The sequence below is a fragment of the Nyctibius grandis genome, chromosome 6 (assembly GCF_013368605.1).
Source record: "Nyctibius grandis isolate bNycGra1 chromosome 6, bNycGra1.pri, whole genome shotgun sequence".
In the NCBI taxonomy this organism is placed as follows: Eukaryota; Metazoa; Chordata; class Aves; order Nyctibiiformes; family Nyctibiidae; genus Nyctibius; species Nyctibius grandis.
The window spans coordinates 12311018-12326824 of NC_090663.1; the positions used below are offsets into that span (position 1 = coordinate 12311018).

Sequence of the window (15807 nt, forward strand, 5' to 3'; positions counted from 1 at the left end):
GGAACCTGCTCTGAGCAGGAGGTTGGGCTGGACGAGCTCCAGAAATCCTATATCACACTTAGGACTGGGGTTGTGATGTTGATCTCACATATTGAAGTCCACATAGCTTTCTGAAGTGCACCTAGTATGTAATCAGGCTTACTGATACTGAGAAGTTGCCAGTTTTAGCTTTGAACGTATCCATGAAATAGTGACTGCAGTGGAATCAGTCAGTATGCTGTGTCTTATAAAACCTTACAGGAAGGTTTAATAAGGTTCTTATTTTAAACCTTTTAAGGTTCCTATTGGGGAACTGAATTAAGCAGAACTTTAAATTTATTTTCCAGGTGCGTCCATTTGGCATCCAGTTTGTAGACAAGCTGCAAAGGCTGAAGAAAAAAACAAGGTAAAAATACCTTATTTTTACCCAGTTTATTCCGTTGTCGTGTTATTCTCTATCCCTTTTTTTGCAGCAGGCCTGGATGGACGGATTTGGATTTTTTTCATGACTGTAATTTTAAATTTTAAATGACAGAAATCTAGTAGGTTAATGTAATGTAATAATGTAATATAAATATTCTGCTTTTACTTAGTGATTAAAGCTACAATTTCAGGAGAATGCTGACCTAAGAGTTATATGTAGAAGCTGAATAAGGAAAAATGTGAAAATATGAATACAAAAAAAAGAAGTTAATTTTTAACTTCTGTCTGATTATGATGTGATCAGTGCATGACCTCTTCTCTTTTTATGTGGCTCTGCACTTAAAAGATCAGAGGACTTTCACTTTATTTGTTTTTACAAAAAATCTCTCCTTGGAATTTCTTTTTTATTATTTGTTTGTAAAATTTTGGCAAACCAACCCCAATTTAATTTAATCTCTGGCTTTAAGTACCTCCTTAAGTTGGATGATTTGTGCATCTGTCTGTGTGCAAGGGGAAAAGGGGGAGTTCTGGCAACTTTAATAATTACAAGGTTAGCAGATGAATAAGCTGCTCCTAGGAAATGAAGAATTAATCTGTAGCTGGGGAAATGATCTCTCTGAAGTGGTGGGACTGAGATGCAACTACCTCATTTAATGTAGAGGCCAAGTATGGGGTTTTTCAGTTCTGATGTTGTCTGATGCTCCAAGTGGTACCCTTGGTGTCCTTGTTCAAAAAAGCTCTGCTTTGATTCATCAAGGCTTGGACAGAAGGGACATGGGACAAGTCAGAACAGCAGACAAGCAGCTATAAAAAGAGTGTTTACAAATCTGGTGTGTTAGCAAGTGCAACTTTGACTAAATTACAGTTTTGAAAAAAATTTGGTTTGGGCTTTCCCGTGAAAGATCTTGGCTGTATTTTTTGTACCCATGTCTTTGGGAAGCGATTGCTCTGGTACTCTTCATGGCAAGCTCTGAATAGCAAATAAGTAGCATTTCAGTATAAAATGTATTGTTTAATACATGTGTATTTAAACTTGTCAAAATACTTTAGTAAGTGCTGCTGATTCAGCCTAATACTATTAAGCAGTATTCCAGGCTTCCTAAGGATTTTATTCTGGCTGAGTAACTGAAATTGTAAGGCTAAAACTCTATGTAATTAATTGAAAATGTAGTGGGTTGGGGTTGTTTTTCCCTCCTTCAGAGAAAGGCAGCAGACAAAGTTGTACTGGTTTCCTAGTAGCTGCCTTTTCCTCACAAAGGCAAAGAAAGATACTGTGTAAAGGCTGACTCATTTATAACACATCTTTCTGAGCGGATGGGAGTCTGCCCCATCCCCAGCAGAGAGGAAGACATCTCTATCTGAAAGTCAGTGGAAGTTTTGCCTGAGTAGGGAAAAAAACAAGAATGGAGCTCAAACAATTTTTCCAGGTGTAGTGACTTTTCCTTTTCTTTGTGTTTTTCCTCTATTTTTTGGTCTTTACGCTCATTATTGAAAAAAATAAACCAAGAAAAAGGATACAGTTTCAAAGAGGGTAGTAATGGACTTTTCAACATAACTTGTAAAGTTGAGAATGGGATATACTGGTTGAGAAATTTGCTGGTCAGTCTTTGCAGTTTGTTGGTTCTAAAAGTTATGTTTCTATATATATGTAGATATATGCACAACATGTAATTAAATTAGGTGACAAAGGCAAAAAGAGTAAGTGGCATCACTCTCCACAACTTTGGAGATGGAGTGGAAGGGAAAAAGAAGTTGTGAAAGAGAGTGACAGCAAAAAGAAAAATGATTGGAGGGTGAGATTGTAAGCAGAAGGGATGAAGCTAGAAAAGACAGAAGAAATCAAAGTAGCAAGAGAAAGAATAAGGATTATCAAAAGGCATAAAGGAAAAAGAGGTAGGTGGAGGGGGAATAAAAATGCATAGTACAGAGAAAAGAACTGAACAGAAGCAATGGAGTCAACTGAGATGTGAGTTTTTATTGCAAAAGCTAGGAGATGATGGGCAGCAGGCATGGACTGGGGATGCTAAAAGGGATAATGGATCGTGCGGAGAATAAAGAGCATGTGTGAGATATGGAATGAGCAGAGTTTAATCACCAGGAAGAGAAATGGGACAATTTAGGGGAGTAACTGAATAGCGTAAGGAAGCACAGAAGCAATCTGCAGAAGTACCTTAGAAAGATGAGACTCTACACCTTGATTGCAAAAGTTAGAAATTTTAATGAATTGTAGTTCTTCTTAAAAATAAGATGGCACCTCTAAGCTGAGGAAAGCCACTGAAAATACTCCAGGAATTTAAGTTATTAAGTACATTCAGCCAGGTATATTATGTGTTTTAAGGTCATGCTGCACTGTGTGATCTTAAACACACTACACTGATGCACATGACACAGGAAGAAGCTCTGAAGCTTCATCTAGGGAATCCTGATGTTAATCCAAAACTATCATTTTACTTTAATGGGGTTTAAAACTTTGAAATAGTGCAATTTTCTTCAGGGTTTTTTTCTCTGCTGCATTGGACGTCCTTTAGGGACATCCTGAAAAACAAGTATTGTTTGCACATGACATCAGTGCATTGCTGACACTTTCATGTCAGAGGTGACCTTATTACAGTCTACAACTACCTGAAAGGAGGTTGTAGCGGAGTGGGAGTCGACCTCTTCTTCCAGGCAACTAGCGATAGGACAAGAGGACACAGCCTCAAGCTTCGACAGGGGAGGTTCAGGTTGGACATTAGGAAGCATTTCTTCTCAGAAAGGGTCATTAGACATTGGAACGGGCTGCCCAGGAGGTGGTGGAGTCACCATCTCTGGATGTGTTTAAGAAAAGACTGGACATGGCACTTAGTGCCATGGTCTAGTTGACATGGTGGTGTCAGGGCAATGGTTGGACTCAGTGATCCCAGAGGTCTCTTCCAACCTGATTGATTCTGTGATTCTGTGATTTACACAAGTTCTGGAAAGTTGCAATGTGCTTTAACTATGCAGAAGAGTAATGCGCATACACTGTCCATATTGAATGATCATCTCAACAGCAGCCACAAGTATTTCTCAGAGAATACTCTATTTCCATGCTGGTGTTTGGCTTGTTCCCTCAGGCCTTCTGAGCTTGTCCAGAGCCTCAGTGTCAGACAACTGAAAATGAGAGGGAGAAAATTTGAAAATCCCAGTCAGACATACCAAAAAATTAAACGGAATCTTTTTTATATGGATAAGTATCTCCACATACATTCTCAGAAAAATCCATGAGACTGTTTGGGCTAAAGAAGGTCAGTGAAAGGATAGTTGTGATCATTGAGTTTGTTTGCTCTCCTAACACAGTACAGTGCAGATATATTCACATACAGCTTCTAAAAGGTAGCAAATACTTCAGGTAAAGACTGGAATAGTAGGAAGGATGCTACCTTGACCTGACAGCTTAATAATGCTAGAATTTTTTTAAGAGTTTGAACATTAGTAGCCTCCAGGTGAGAAGTGTCAGCCTTTAGTGAGACAGTAAATGATGGTCACTCTGAGCACATGGAAAAATATGTACTTTTTGCAATCAGGGAAAGGTTTTTTCCATAGATGAGAGAGAATTTTTTATGATTAATTAACACATCTGGATAGAAGAGGGTATAAAACCATTGATTTCACCATTGATTTCATAGTAAGATTTGTTTAAACTTCAATTATGAATGTCAAGTCTGTTCACTCATTGTTAATATCATTGTCTCACAACCCTTTGTTGTTTAAAAGTAATTATGTTTTTCATCATAAAGAAATCTACCAAAAAGAAAGCAATAAAGGTCTGTCACTCTGAATGCCAGAATAATTGAAAACAGCAAAAACAGTTCAGTATTAAAATTAGTCTGATAGTGTCACAATCAGAGAGGGGAAAGGTCTAACCCATTGGATGTCTGATTCAGGATGCTCTGCGGGATGTCGTGCTGTTTGCTGTGAGGGAATGGCATGGTAGTGTGACACATTCCAGAAGCAATGGTTTGATGGTATAACCTCAGAGTAAAAATGCTGCCACCATATCATCTTGTGACCCCAGACTCAGAGCTCCTGTAACTTGACCTGTCTCTGATAGTGCCCAAAAGCTGTCCTGGCAGCCCAGGAGTGCTCCAGGCCATTTCATTCTGAAGGGGACAAGAAAGTAATACGTAAAATCACTTTTACATTTTCGAAAGGTCAATTTCATTGTCTTGCAGGTATTTTTAAGTCTTTGGTATGCCTATATGTTTTGAGCTCGCTGTAATACGCCATTTTTGAGTGCTAAAGTTTAAATTAAATGAAATGTCTTGCACGTTCTTTTTGAAGTAACATTTACATTTTCTCTCCCTCTCCTCTATTTCTTACCTGTTTCACTCCTCCTGCCACAGGAAACGAGGACTTCCTCTGAGAGTATTATTTCTGTACCTGCTTCAAGTACATCAGGTTCTCCAAGCCGTGTGATCTATGTGAGTATTTCGTGGTGAAATTCATTCTGGGTGATGGGGAAAACCCCGTGCTTTCTCCTACAGTTTAGCATGTTGTGTGGAATGCTAGTGTCTCCAAACCACTGCAGTTGGCGATTCCGCTAAAATGGAATTTACTTTCTCACATTTAAAGTGTTTGAATACTCCATTTACCGTAACAGAATTCTGGCAGTTTCCTGTTATTTTTTGTGGTGTATTTATAGCACTTACATTACCACTAGAGCTGGCTTATACCGAAGCATGCAAAATACCACAGTGCTTTCTAAAAAGAAAAGTTTAAGTAAACAGTACAGCCCACAGGTAGATTACAAGCTTAGATTTGAACACAAATTTTCTAAATCGAGCTCTTGAGCCTGCATCTGATTGCTTATGAAAACATTCATGCATGTGATTGCAGGACTTGGGCCTTGACAAATGCCAGTCCCTACCTCAGAGGGCCTTTGATGTGTTTATGGTTCAAGAATTGCTAGCTCTGGAAAGGTCATAGAGAGAATTTGAAATAACAAGTATGATAAAAGCTTATGCTGAGTATTTTTTTCAGTACCAGGTGTACCTTGCTTGTCATAATAGCTGTAGCTAATGTTCATGGCCAGATTCTCAAGGCTACTGCCAATAGGTAACTAGATCCATGAGTGTGGGATGTTCCATACAAACATTTCTTGGAGAGCTTCAGTATTCCCAGGTCTATTCTTTGTCCTGTCCAAGTATCCCTCGGGAAGGCAAGTGGTTCTCATCGGATAGGACCATGTGCAGAGGAAATTGCTGGAGATGCGATTGACTGCCAGAAAGGTTACTATATGAAGATTAAGGGCTTTTATCTACTACACTGAGACAAGCAAAACAGTGCATTGGAGCCAAATGTGTCTCTTTTTTCTTCAAGTAAAAATTATTTTGAACTCAATATACCTTTTATCTGAGTAAGACTGAGCTAGAAGTGTAGGAGCTGCCCCTTATCTAAATGCTTACTGGTGTTTCTGAGTTCTCCTTCCAGTAGAGCTCCATGCTGGTGGATACCAGTGGTATATTCCCAGTAAAAAAAAAAGTCGTTACCTCAACTCCTATGAAGATAATTCATTGTGCTAGGAGCCTGTTATCATGTAAGCACTTTCTTTGGCCAAATGGTCTCTATCTCTCCAGCCATGCACCACTTCATTGTTTTTATAAGCATGAGCATTCTTCTAAGATTCATATGTTTTTAGTGACATTTATCTAACTATTGGATGGTACTCTCTTTCTTGATGTTTGTGATTACAGCTTTAAATATGCTTCACAGGCTGTTAAAAGTCAAGGACAAACCTACATTTTCTTTTTCTGTTTTTTCAAAGAATATCATTAAATCAGCACACAACTCTAATATTTGTTTCTGTAATATACTTCAGAGGCAGCTGGGACTGTGAAAGAATAAAGTTCTCTAGCAAATATGAGTCAATTAGGAAAAAAGATTCCCCAGAGGCTTGCAAGTTCTTGCTATATCTGCTCATCTCTGACTGCTTAATTGTCAGAAAGCTGTGAGATTGATTAAATCCTATTTTGGCTTTCATGAGCAGGAAAGTAAAAAGAATTGAAAACATGTTATTGGACTTCTGTGTTATCAAAATGATTCTTTGGCTATCTTTTGCATCTGTTTTCTGTTACAGGAGTGTTATGACATACAGACATCTCAAGATTTGTCTTTGGTGCTTTCATGATTAGTTTTACTGAATCTAAATTCATGCTGCCACTGAAAGGAAGGTCCCACCCACATGTGGCCCTGTCCTTTTCCAGCCTTGTCTTCCTGTCTCCCCTTTGGTGCTAGTACTAGAGGGTACAAAGAAGTATGATCGGTCAGATTTGAAACCAGAGTCAGCTAAAAAATAACCCAGGAAAAACCTCCAGGCAACCAAAGAGGCAAAAAAAGACCCAGCCATCTATCTACATGTCTCTAATGCTAACGTGGAAGGCAGAGCAGAGTGGGAAGGTGTACACAGAACAGCCACTTTCAGCAGTAGCATGGACTCAGATCATTACAACCAATAGTAAACCGTACCTTAGCAAGTGGAGAGCTCTGTGAAGTATCATGTTGGACAAAAGAGAGTTTAGAAAAAATGGTTAAAGCTTAGGGACCATGAATTCGTGGTACTCAATCTTTTAGCGGCATCAAGACAGAGCAACGCAATCATTCTGAACAACGCGCCATCTCATGGGAGACGTGTTTCTGGGTCATGGTTGAGTGGTCAGCTAGGGAAACATGAAGAAAGTGTGTTTTGACTAAACCTGAATGTGGTTCATACAGATGGTTTACTAAAGCAATACCACTTTTTCTTCATCTGTTGATATCACACTTTGGTGTCTTCTTGCACTGAGAAAGGGCATAGGCCAATGCCCTTTGAAGCTAATGGGCATCTTTTCATTAACTTTAGTGATGGCTTCATTATAGCTAGACTGAAATTTATCCCAGTGCAGACGTCCCCTCAGAGTCCCTAAATTCCACTTGAAAATCAGTTAATTTCTAAATCATGCAATTAAATAGGGCTTAAGTAAAAGTCCTTTATACTTAGCTAAATTTTATGAAGAGAGAATTAGGAGCTCCCTGCAAAGATATATCTATCTGGAAGGGTTAGGTTAGGTTAGGTTACATAGCTGTGTTGTACGTTTTCATACTAGGAATAGAAATCACATTATATTTTTATACAGGATCATATCTGCAATTATACAATTGTAAAATTACATATTCCAAATGAAATAGTTACTCTCAACTTAGAGCATGGTTTTAACAGAATCCAAAATACCAGATTATTGAAGAAATGGCTTAAAGCCTCTTAGCTGTAATTTGAGCCTTCCCTAGCATGTTTGAATTCCACTCATGTATTTGAAAGTAGGTGAAGCAAACAAAATAAAAAACAGTGTAGGCTGAATGTTTGTAGAATTGAGTGTTTAGAAAGCAACTGTATCTCTGAGGTGTTTTTTGATCCAATTTTGCCTACATTGTGATATTTAAACTGAAAGGAATTACGTAACTAAATAAGTTTTACTCCTGACAGTTCTGAAATCTAGTAGGAGCATCTCAAGTTGCACTTCTACATTGAGAGATAGGGGCTAAAATTACCGTAATTCACATTTAAATATTCCAAATCTGAATTTATCTGGGTTCACTAGAATAATCTCCACCACCCTGGATACCTTAAAGAAGAAATTATTACAGCCTCCTTGGCCTTCCAAGTATATTTGGAAGTATATTTGGAATATATTGTATATTTGGGTACAATACTACCCAAAGTCTTCCTGGAACAGACCTGATGGACAGACATCTCCTTATCTTTGCATGACCCGTCCCTGCATCACAGCTTGCCACTGGCTTCTCAGTAGGGAGGGATTTATTTTCATTAATGGGCTATTTCATTGCTCTTTAGCTTCTTAGAGTAGCTGCAAGGAAGGTGAGATCTGTAGATCACTGAAGAATCACATATTTTATTAAAACACATTTTTTCATTAGTTTTGAGGATGAGAATATGTGATGGCTATGGAAGCTTTGTTCCATTTTCTTAGTTAAGAGAAATCTTCCTCCTTTCCATGTTGCTTACATTTGCACAAATTCATACAGTGTTTTAGAAAAAGGGATAACAAAGTTGTCACACTAAATTTTTCCTGCATGATTAACCTAATAGAAAACTTCCCTGGAAAATCTGTTGAACTTTTCTTAGCTTATACTAAGAAAAAAATATAATCACTGCACACATAAATCTTGGATATGTCATATTTTTGCATGCGGAAAACATTATTACAGTTTTACAGCTGATCATACTGAGATTTTCAGAGAATAGTGAGATTCACTCATCATTTGGTTGCCAACAAAGAGCTTATCATTCTGCAAAGCCTGAATTGGGAATGCAACGATTATGCCGCCCATTTCTCCACTCTCAATGTGGCCAACTTGTCATCATATCTACAAGACAGTATGTGCTGGATACAGTTTTGGTGCAAGTTACCATTATCCTAAGGATAATCTGTACAAATGTGGCGTTTTGCTAATTATACTTTTGGAATAAGCGTAGTAAGAGGAGAACGGGGTGCGACACAGCCTTTTCCCTCTGTTGGCTGTGTGAGTCTCATGAAAGGATTTGAACTTTACTTAAGTGGCATCTGTGATCTTCCAACTAATCCACCATGGTGCAAATCCATCATCTGCTGGTTTGTGACCCGTAATTAAGGGCTACTTAGACATAGTCAGAAAAGGAGGTGAAGCTGTGGGAGACAGCTGAATAGGAAAATTAAAGACCTGACTAATGTTTTTCAGCATTCGGAGAGTACATGTTGGAAATACATACTTGATTATTCACAACTGCTTATGGTAGGGGAACCCTGCACGCCGAAACCACTTTAAAATGAAGAGCGTTTTGCCTAAAAAAAGACTACAGTATCTGTTCCCCATGTCTCTCTGTGCAGCTAGCAGTAAGTGGGATATACCCAAGGGAACTGGAATGATGCCATGCTACTCCGATTAGCCAAATGTGACTGACAAAGAAGAGTAGAAAGCACCAGTATATAAAAAGAAAACAGCAGTAATATTTAGCATCGTGTAGTAAATATGCAATATTTAAATGTGCAGAAACAGAAAAAGTGGTTTATTATTATTATGATGACTTTTCTACCTACACTTATCTGTCCTTTTCTGATTGCATCCTGATCATGTTCTTTCTTATTCTCACTGCTTTCTTTCCTCCTTTTCTTAGGCAAAGCTTGGAGATGAAATTCTTGACTACAGGGATTTGGCTGCTCTTCCTAAAAATAAAGCCATCTATAACATTGACCGCCCAGATATGATCTCCTATTCTCCATATATCAGTTACTCTTCAGATGACAGGCATAGTTACGGGGAGGTACTGAAACATGGGTATTCTTTTTACTATGAATTTGAGATTTTATGTGCATTATTAAACATGTTGCTGAACACTCTTAAACATGTGCATAATTAAAAAACAAACCCTAACTTTTATAACTTCAGTTAATTGAGTCATGTCATCCATTCATTCAAAAGGCATTTTAGCCTTCCAAAAAACAAATGAGATGTTCATTTCATTTTTTAGTTTGTGGAAATTGAAGAATCGCTTTCTGTGATCATTTTTTAAACAGTTGACATGTAATTAAAATGTTTTTCTATGAGAGGAGTTCTACATGCATGCGGTAGGAGACAGGAGCCATTGCTAATTATAATGCAAAAATCAGAAGCAAAGCCAAATGTCTTTCATGATTTTTTTTTTACTTTTTTTTAAAGTGTACCGTATTATTTTGGTAACACAATAATGGTATCACTTTCCTATGTACAAATTTCTTTCAACTGTCCCTTACCAAAGTTCATCCTCATGTCACGCATGCATTTCAACCCATTCATATGCAGAGCTAATATTATGCAGTTTGTGCTAATGAAATCTAATGTAATATAATCTTACTAATACTAATTCTGGTTTTTGTGAAGCATATCTGTATATAACTCCTGTCATGCAAGTTAGCTTTTCTTTCCTAACCATATCTACCTTTTGTTTGAATTTCTGATTTCTTTTATAATTTTAGATAGGTTTTTACAAATCATACTAGATGTGTTATCAAGTTATGTATGGTCTAGAATGGAGTCTGCATTGTTCTCTATAGATGTAAGCGAATGGGTAGAAATAAATGCTATAAATAATAGCTGTACTGTTTATAATAGCCCCTAGTCCTTAATCTTTTACACTTAATTTACTACTAAAGTCTCAGTACTACTCTCAGATAAAGTGCAGCACGTATGTTAGATCTTGCAGACTGTCTTCCAAACCCTCTCTGTACAATGCTGAACCACAGTAGTTCTATTCTAATGCATGCTAAAAGAATTAAGATTGTATCTGGTAAAAGGTTTAAATGGTATTTAGGTTTCTGAATTCACAAAACTGAAAGCTGCTTGCTAGCCCTGAACTTACGGAGTGTAGACGTTTCCTTTGTACATCAAAATCTGTGGGTGCTGATGATGTTTGTGGCCCTTCTTGTCTAGACTTGGTAGAGGTGACATCTAGGCTTGGCAGAGGTACATAGACTAAACAACTTTCTGCCCAGCTCCTGTGAGGACTTACTCACTGCACCTGCTCTGAGGTGATGGTTATAAAACCATTACACCCAGCCTAAATCTGTGCTGCTGCTGGAGGGAGTTTCGCCCTGCCCACCCTCAGCATATCCTTGACCACTTGCTGCTGCTTCTCTCCTTTGCCAGACCAAGTGTCTGTGTGGCTGTGCTAGGGCTTAGGTTTCTTCTGGACTCCCGGCGTGATCTGAACCCCTGCCGTCACTTGAAGGCTAGAGATCCTGCAGGTGGGACAACTGCCCGGTGGTGCGGTGAAGCTGCCCATCTTGGTGGCAGCCCTCTGGCCTTTTCTGGGACCCAGTGGCTGTGACCTCTGGGAACCTCAGCATTGCACTTTTCAGTAGTGGGTTAGGAGGTAGTTGCAGTTGAGCTCTAAAAAGAACAACTAACCAAAGGGAAAAAAAACCCACAGCAAAGAGGGTATTGCTGCTTTCACCTTGTTTTAGTGGGTTTCCCTGGGAAACATCTGTTTGCCTGCTTGTTCCAAAAACTCACGTGGGCCCAGGAGTGGGTGTCTCCTGCAGCCACAGTTGCTGGCATGTGGATATATTGAAGCAATCTTTAAGCTAGATGTATTATTTAACAATTATGATTAAGATACCAGCCTTGGCACGGACCAGGCAGTTTTCTGCCTTTGCAGATGGGTGTCTTTTAAAGCGCACTCTGAGTTTCATGCCACACCTGGTCTTTCCCTAGTCTTTGCACCACCAGCTTAGTGCTGTCTCAGGTAGGTCTGTGCTGATGTAGGTATTCATGTCAGCAAGACCTCACTGATATCTTAAAAAAGAAAAAAAAACCAGGAGGACTAATGGCAATGGCTCGCAATCCAACATGCACATGTTCATGGTGTTCCAAATATTTATATCCTTGATATTGCCAGGGGAAAAAAAAAATTCCTGTCTTCCAAATTTCAGCATCCTGGCTATTACCTGCAGCTGCAATAGTTCCAGCAGATTTGCTCAACTAACCAAACTTAGCGTTTAATTTTGAAAGGAAAATGAGTGAACAGCAAGTTGTCAAATTACATGATATTTAATTAAAAATTAATTAGTACAATTATTTTTGTTTCCCTTAAAACATCCAGCTCTGAGCAACAAAGTTCTAGTCCAGATTTTGGAGGTGCTTCAATGCAGCTTTAACTAGGGCTTGTGTCTAGTTTCAGGCAGTTGCTTTAAATGCGACTTTCCCTACTAGCAGCACTCTCTGCAATACAGGACTGGCCTCACCAGACTCCAGGATTTTATAGTAAAGAAATCAACACAAGCTTTATATTAAATTATTTGTATTTTATTCATTATTTACTTATTTAAAAAAAATAAAAAGAAAAATTGCCCTAACTTAATTGACAGGTGTTTTTCCTAACTGTATCATTTATTATACATGGATATTGATATTTTAAGAGTAGTTCTTCTCACAAGTCACATCATGCATGAATTTGTATCACTAATTTGTTGTGTGTTGCTGTTTGCAGTCACCTCAGTTGCTCTCTCCAACACGTACTGAGGTAATCCCCAATGCATTTGTTCTGTTCTGACCCATTTTGTGATGCATAAACCTGGTCATATTGATAACCAGCAGCGTCTGAAATGTGGGGTTTGCCTCCTGCCACTACAGTGCATGGGGTTTTATATTTTGTTTTTCACACTGTTACTTGTGTTGAATACATGCTCTGCTTCTGGATTGTCATCTGTATGCATCTATCTCCACTGTCATCCATGTTTCTGCTTTCCAAAATAAAGGTTGTATTGTGGTCACCTCTTCAAGCTCTACCAAATAAAATACATTAGGAAATATGACTTATGTTTACATTTAAAGCTGCCAGTGTGAGTTGACTTGAAATAATGCTTGGCATAGCTTTCTTTTCTTTTTTTTCTTTCTATTTTTTTTTATTCCACAAATAGTTAAACTACTTACACTATTTGTGCACACATACTGTTAAATCAGTTGCACATACCTGAACTTCTAGGTCTGTGTATTTTGATGGGCATTAATGATCAAAGCCAGTCATTGTTTCAAGATACACCACCTTGGAAGCAGTGAAAGCATTTCATACAGCTTCCCAGATAGTAACTCAATTACATATCACAGGCTTGGCTAATTTCTTCATTATCTCAATTTTATGTTAAGAGAACTGTATTGCAAAATTTTGGTAGTAGTGGAGAATTGTGAATTTTCATTAAAGATTGTAAATCACCAACTATCACTGTGAGCATTGGTTAAACAGAGAAGTTAACCAACAGAAATGTAATTTAATTGATAGTTTAGAAATAAAAACGTACTTAATTTAATATTGCATTTCATGAACTTGATTGACTCTTCCTTGCAGAAACACAAAGTACACAAGAGGTAAGGTATGAAATAATCAATATGAAATCTTGGTGTTTTGGAAGATTATAATAATTTCCTTTAAATTACCTATCAGTTAGCAAACAGTCATACTATTAAATTCCAGAAGTGACACTGGTATGGAGGTCGGTGCTGCCATGTTTCGTGCTATGTGAATTCTCCAGGTTATCCAGCTTTGCCATGCTTGCTGTCTTTTTCTAAAGAGTCTATGATCAGGTGCTCAGGCATCATAATCTGCAAACTTGTCACGAGTTTTGTTGCAGAGTTCTTTATTAGAGGAAAATTTCACTGTATCGTACAATTGGACACGTCATAGACTATTAGCTAACATTATATGGTGTTTAAATATTATTGCAAGACTTTCTAGACATTGCTATACTGCTTGTAACTCTCTTTACAAGGGTTAAAATTGGTATTAAATAATGTAGCTACTTCAGGAGGGAAACATCTCAAACTGGGCATAGAGGCGTTGGTGGCAGAATGCCTACAGAACACTACATGCTTGGGAAGGCATCAGTTGTTCTTCTTTTTGGTATAATTTCTTCTGAAATGGATATTAAAGCAATAATGCTACTTACCACTATACAAAACTGATTTTCCATTTTTGAAAATGCAGTCTGGGGTGAAGTGGAAGGGACAGAGCACACTTGAGCCAGAGGAGAAAAACTGATGATGGGAGGACATTGTCCATCTCCATAGGATCAAGGATAATCCCAGAGACACCAAATGGAAAACTGCATTCATCTAAAGATGAATGGATGGATATAATTAAGTTGTCCTGATAGGAATCTGGGAGATGATGATGGGGTTAAGTAGGATCTCCTGTGTGTTTAAATGATGAATGATCCGGTGGGAGTCACAGAGGTGCCTAAAGATGTCCCAGGATTCATGACAAGTGACTAACACCTGCTATGATATAGCATATCTTCACTCACTGCTACTGAAATGGGAGAGGAGAAGCATTTTTTGGAGTATGACTTTCCATAAGGGAGCATCTGCAGGTTGCCTTGATTTGTTCTCATTTGAAGTTAACTCAAGTCAATTCTTGCTTGTCCTAAACAAAAAATTTGAATTTGCTTTTATAGCTAGTTTACAAAAAGTCATTCCCACATCTAATTCACTTAGTAATGCTTTTACTGTTAAGAAGGCACTACGTGCAAATTGCAATTGTAATTTAACTAGCTATAGAGAGTGAGGGGTTTGGAATGGGCGTACATGGTTTTAAGTGGTTGAAGCCAAGGTTTTAGTGGGAAAATGAGTTGTATGACTGGCTTTGCACAATGCTGTGTATTAATGCTAATGGTATATATGAGTGTTTATGTCAGTTACCTCACTAGTAATGACTGTTGTAATATGGTACACTGGGCAATTTGTGCAGCAGACACAGTTGTTTCTGTGATGTAATGAAGCCAAGAAATGCTGATTTTTGTGTTGCCTGTAACCGTTACGCATCCATTCATATGGGTACAAAGTGACCATAGTACCATCACGCTCACCTGATCTCATCTTCCACCCACCCATGTATGTTCAGGGAATTATACTGCCCTGAAACAACACTTCTGTAGTGTTATGTTCTTTTCAAATTATATTGTCATTTTAAATTCATGTATGTGCTGACTTTCCTGGGAACATGACTATTCTCTGATACTTGGCAGAGCTCCATGGGTCACACTGTGGTTGAGGTGCTTACGGCTGAAAGCCACCTCATTTCATTGGGATTGCATGGAGCATTACGACAGTATCAACTTCCATCTACATGGCACAGAAATGTGCAAAATGGTGTGTTCTGCCTGTTTCGGAAGTGATTTCTCTTCCCTAATCACATATATTTCCTCTCTTCCTTTCAGGGTGACCAAGATGACAGATCTTTCAAGCAGTACAGGACGTCAAGTCCTAGCTCTGCTGGCTCGCTGGGTTACGGTCGCTACACTCCAACCTCCCATTCTCCTCAGCATTACAGCAGACCAGGTAATGGAAAAGCAGCTCTATTTGTTCTGTAGATTTTTCCACTACTTTGTCTTATGTTGTAAGTAGGGTAGACTCCGGTGGACAGGGGTTTAAGGTGGAGTAGCAGTTCACTCTAGTGATTTATTTACTGTGAACAGTGTCCCATGGGGAGAAAGGAAACAAGTGATTCAGGAATGAGCATCTAAGAAAACGAAAGCAGGCATCTAGAAAGATTGATTTTACCTATCTGTAAACAGAAGATAGAAGAGATTAAAGGACTTAATCCTAGTCCCATCCTGCCTGAAGCTACACATTCAGTTCTCAGCTCTTTCAGGGTGCGACATGATAGCAGTGAATGCACACAAAGCCAAGAGGGTGACTGAGTGACTTCATATGCCTTCTTGTGCTGCAGGGTTATGGTCCCTGTCTCCTCTCCACAGTGCACGAGCTGGAGGACTGAGTCGTGGTTCTAATGGGTGGATTTTGAAGGCCAAGTTGCTTTAGTTGAGAAGCTTATAGCAATGTTTATTGCAGCTTTGGGCTGTGGTGGCAGCTGTGTTGGTG

The 15807-nt window shown here is 38.6% G+C and overlaps 1 protein-coding gene across 5 annotated transcripts in view; it reads left to right on the plus strand.

The window, feature by feature from the left end:
- Positions 1–15807, plus strand: part of ABLIM2 (actin binding LIM protein family member 2) — a 150131-nt gene that overhangs the window by 95952 nt on the left and 38372 nt on the right. For all 5 annotated transcript variants that reach the window (XM_068403068.1, XM_068403067.1, XM_068403069.1 and 2 more), the window contains exons 8-11: positions 327–385; positions 4767–4844; positions 9572–9718; positions 15144–15264. In XM_068403068.1, the coding sequence (XP_068259169.1) occupies positions 327–385; positions 4767–4844; positions 9572–9718; positions 15144–15264 (405 nt within the window). The remainder of the gene's footprint in view (positions 1–326; positions 386–4766; positions 4845–9571; positions 9719–15143; positions 15265–15807) is intronic.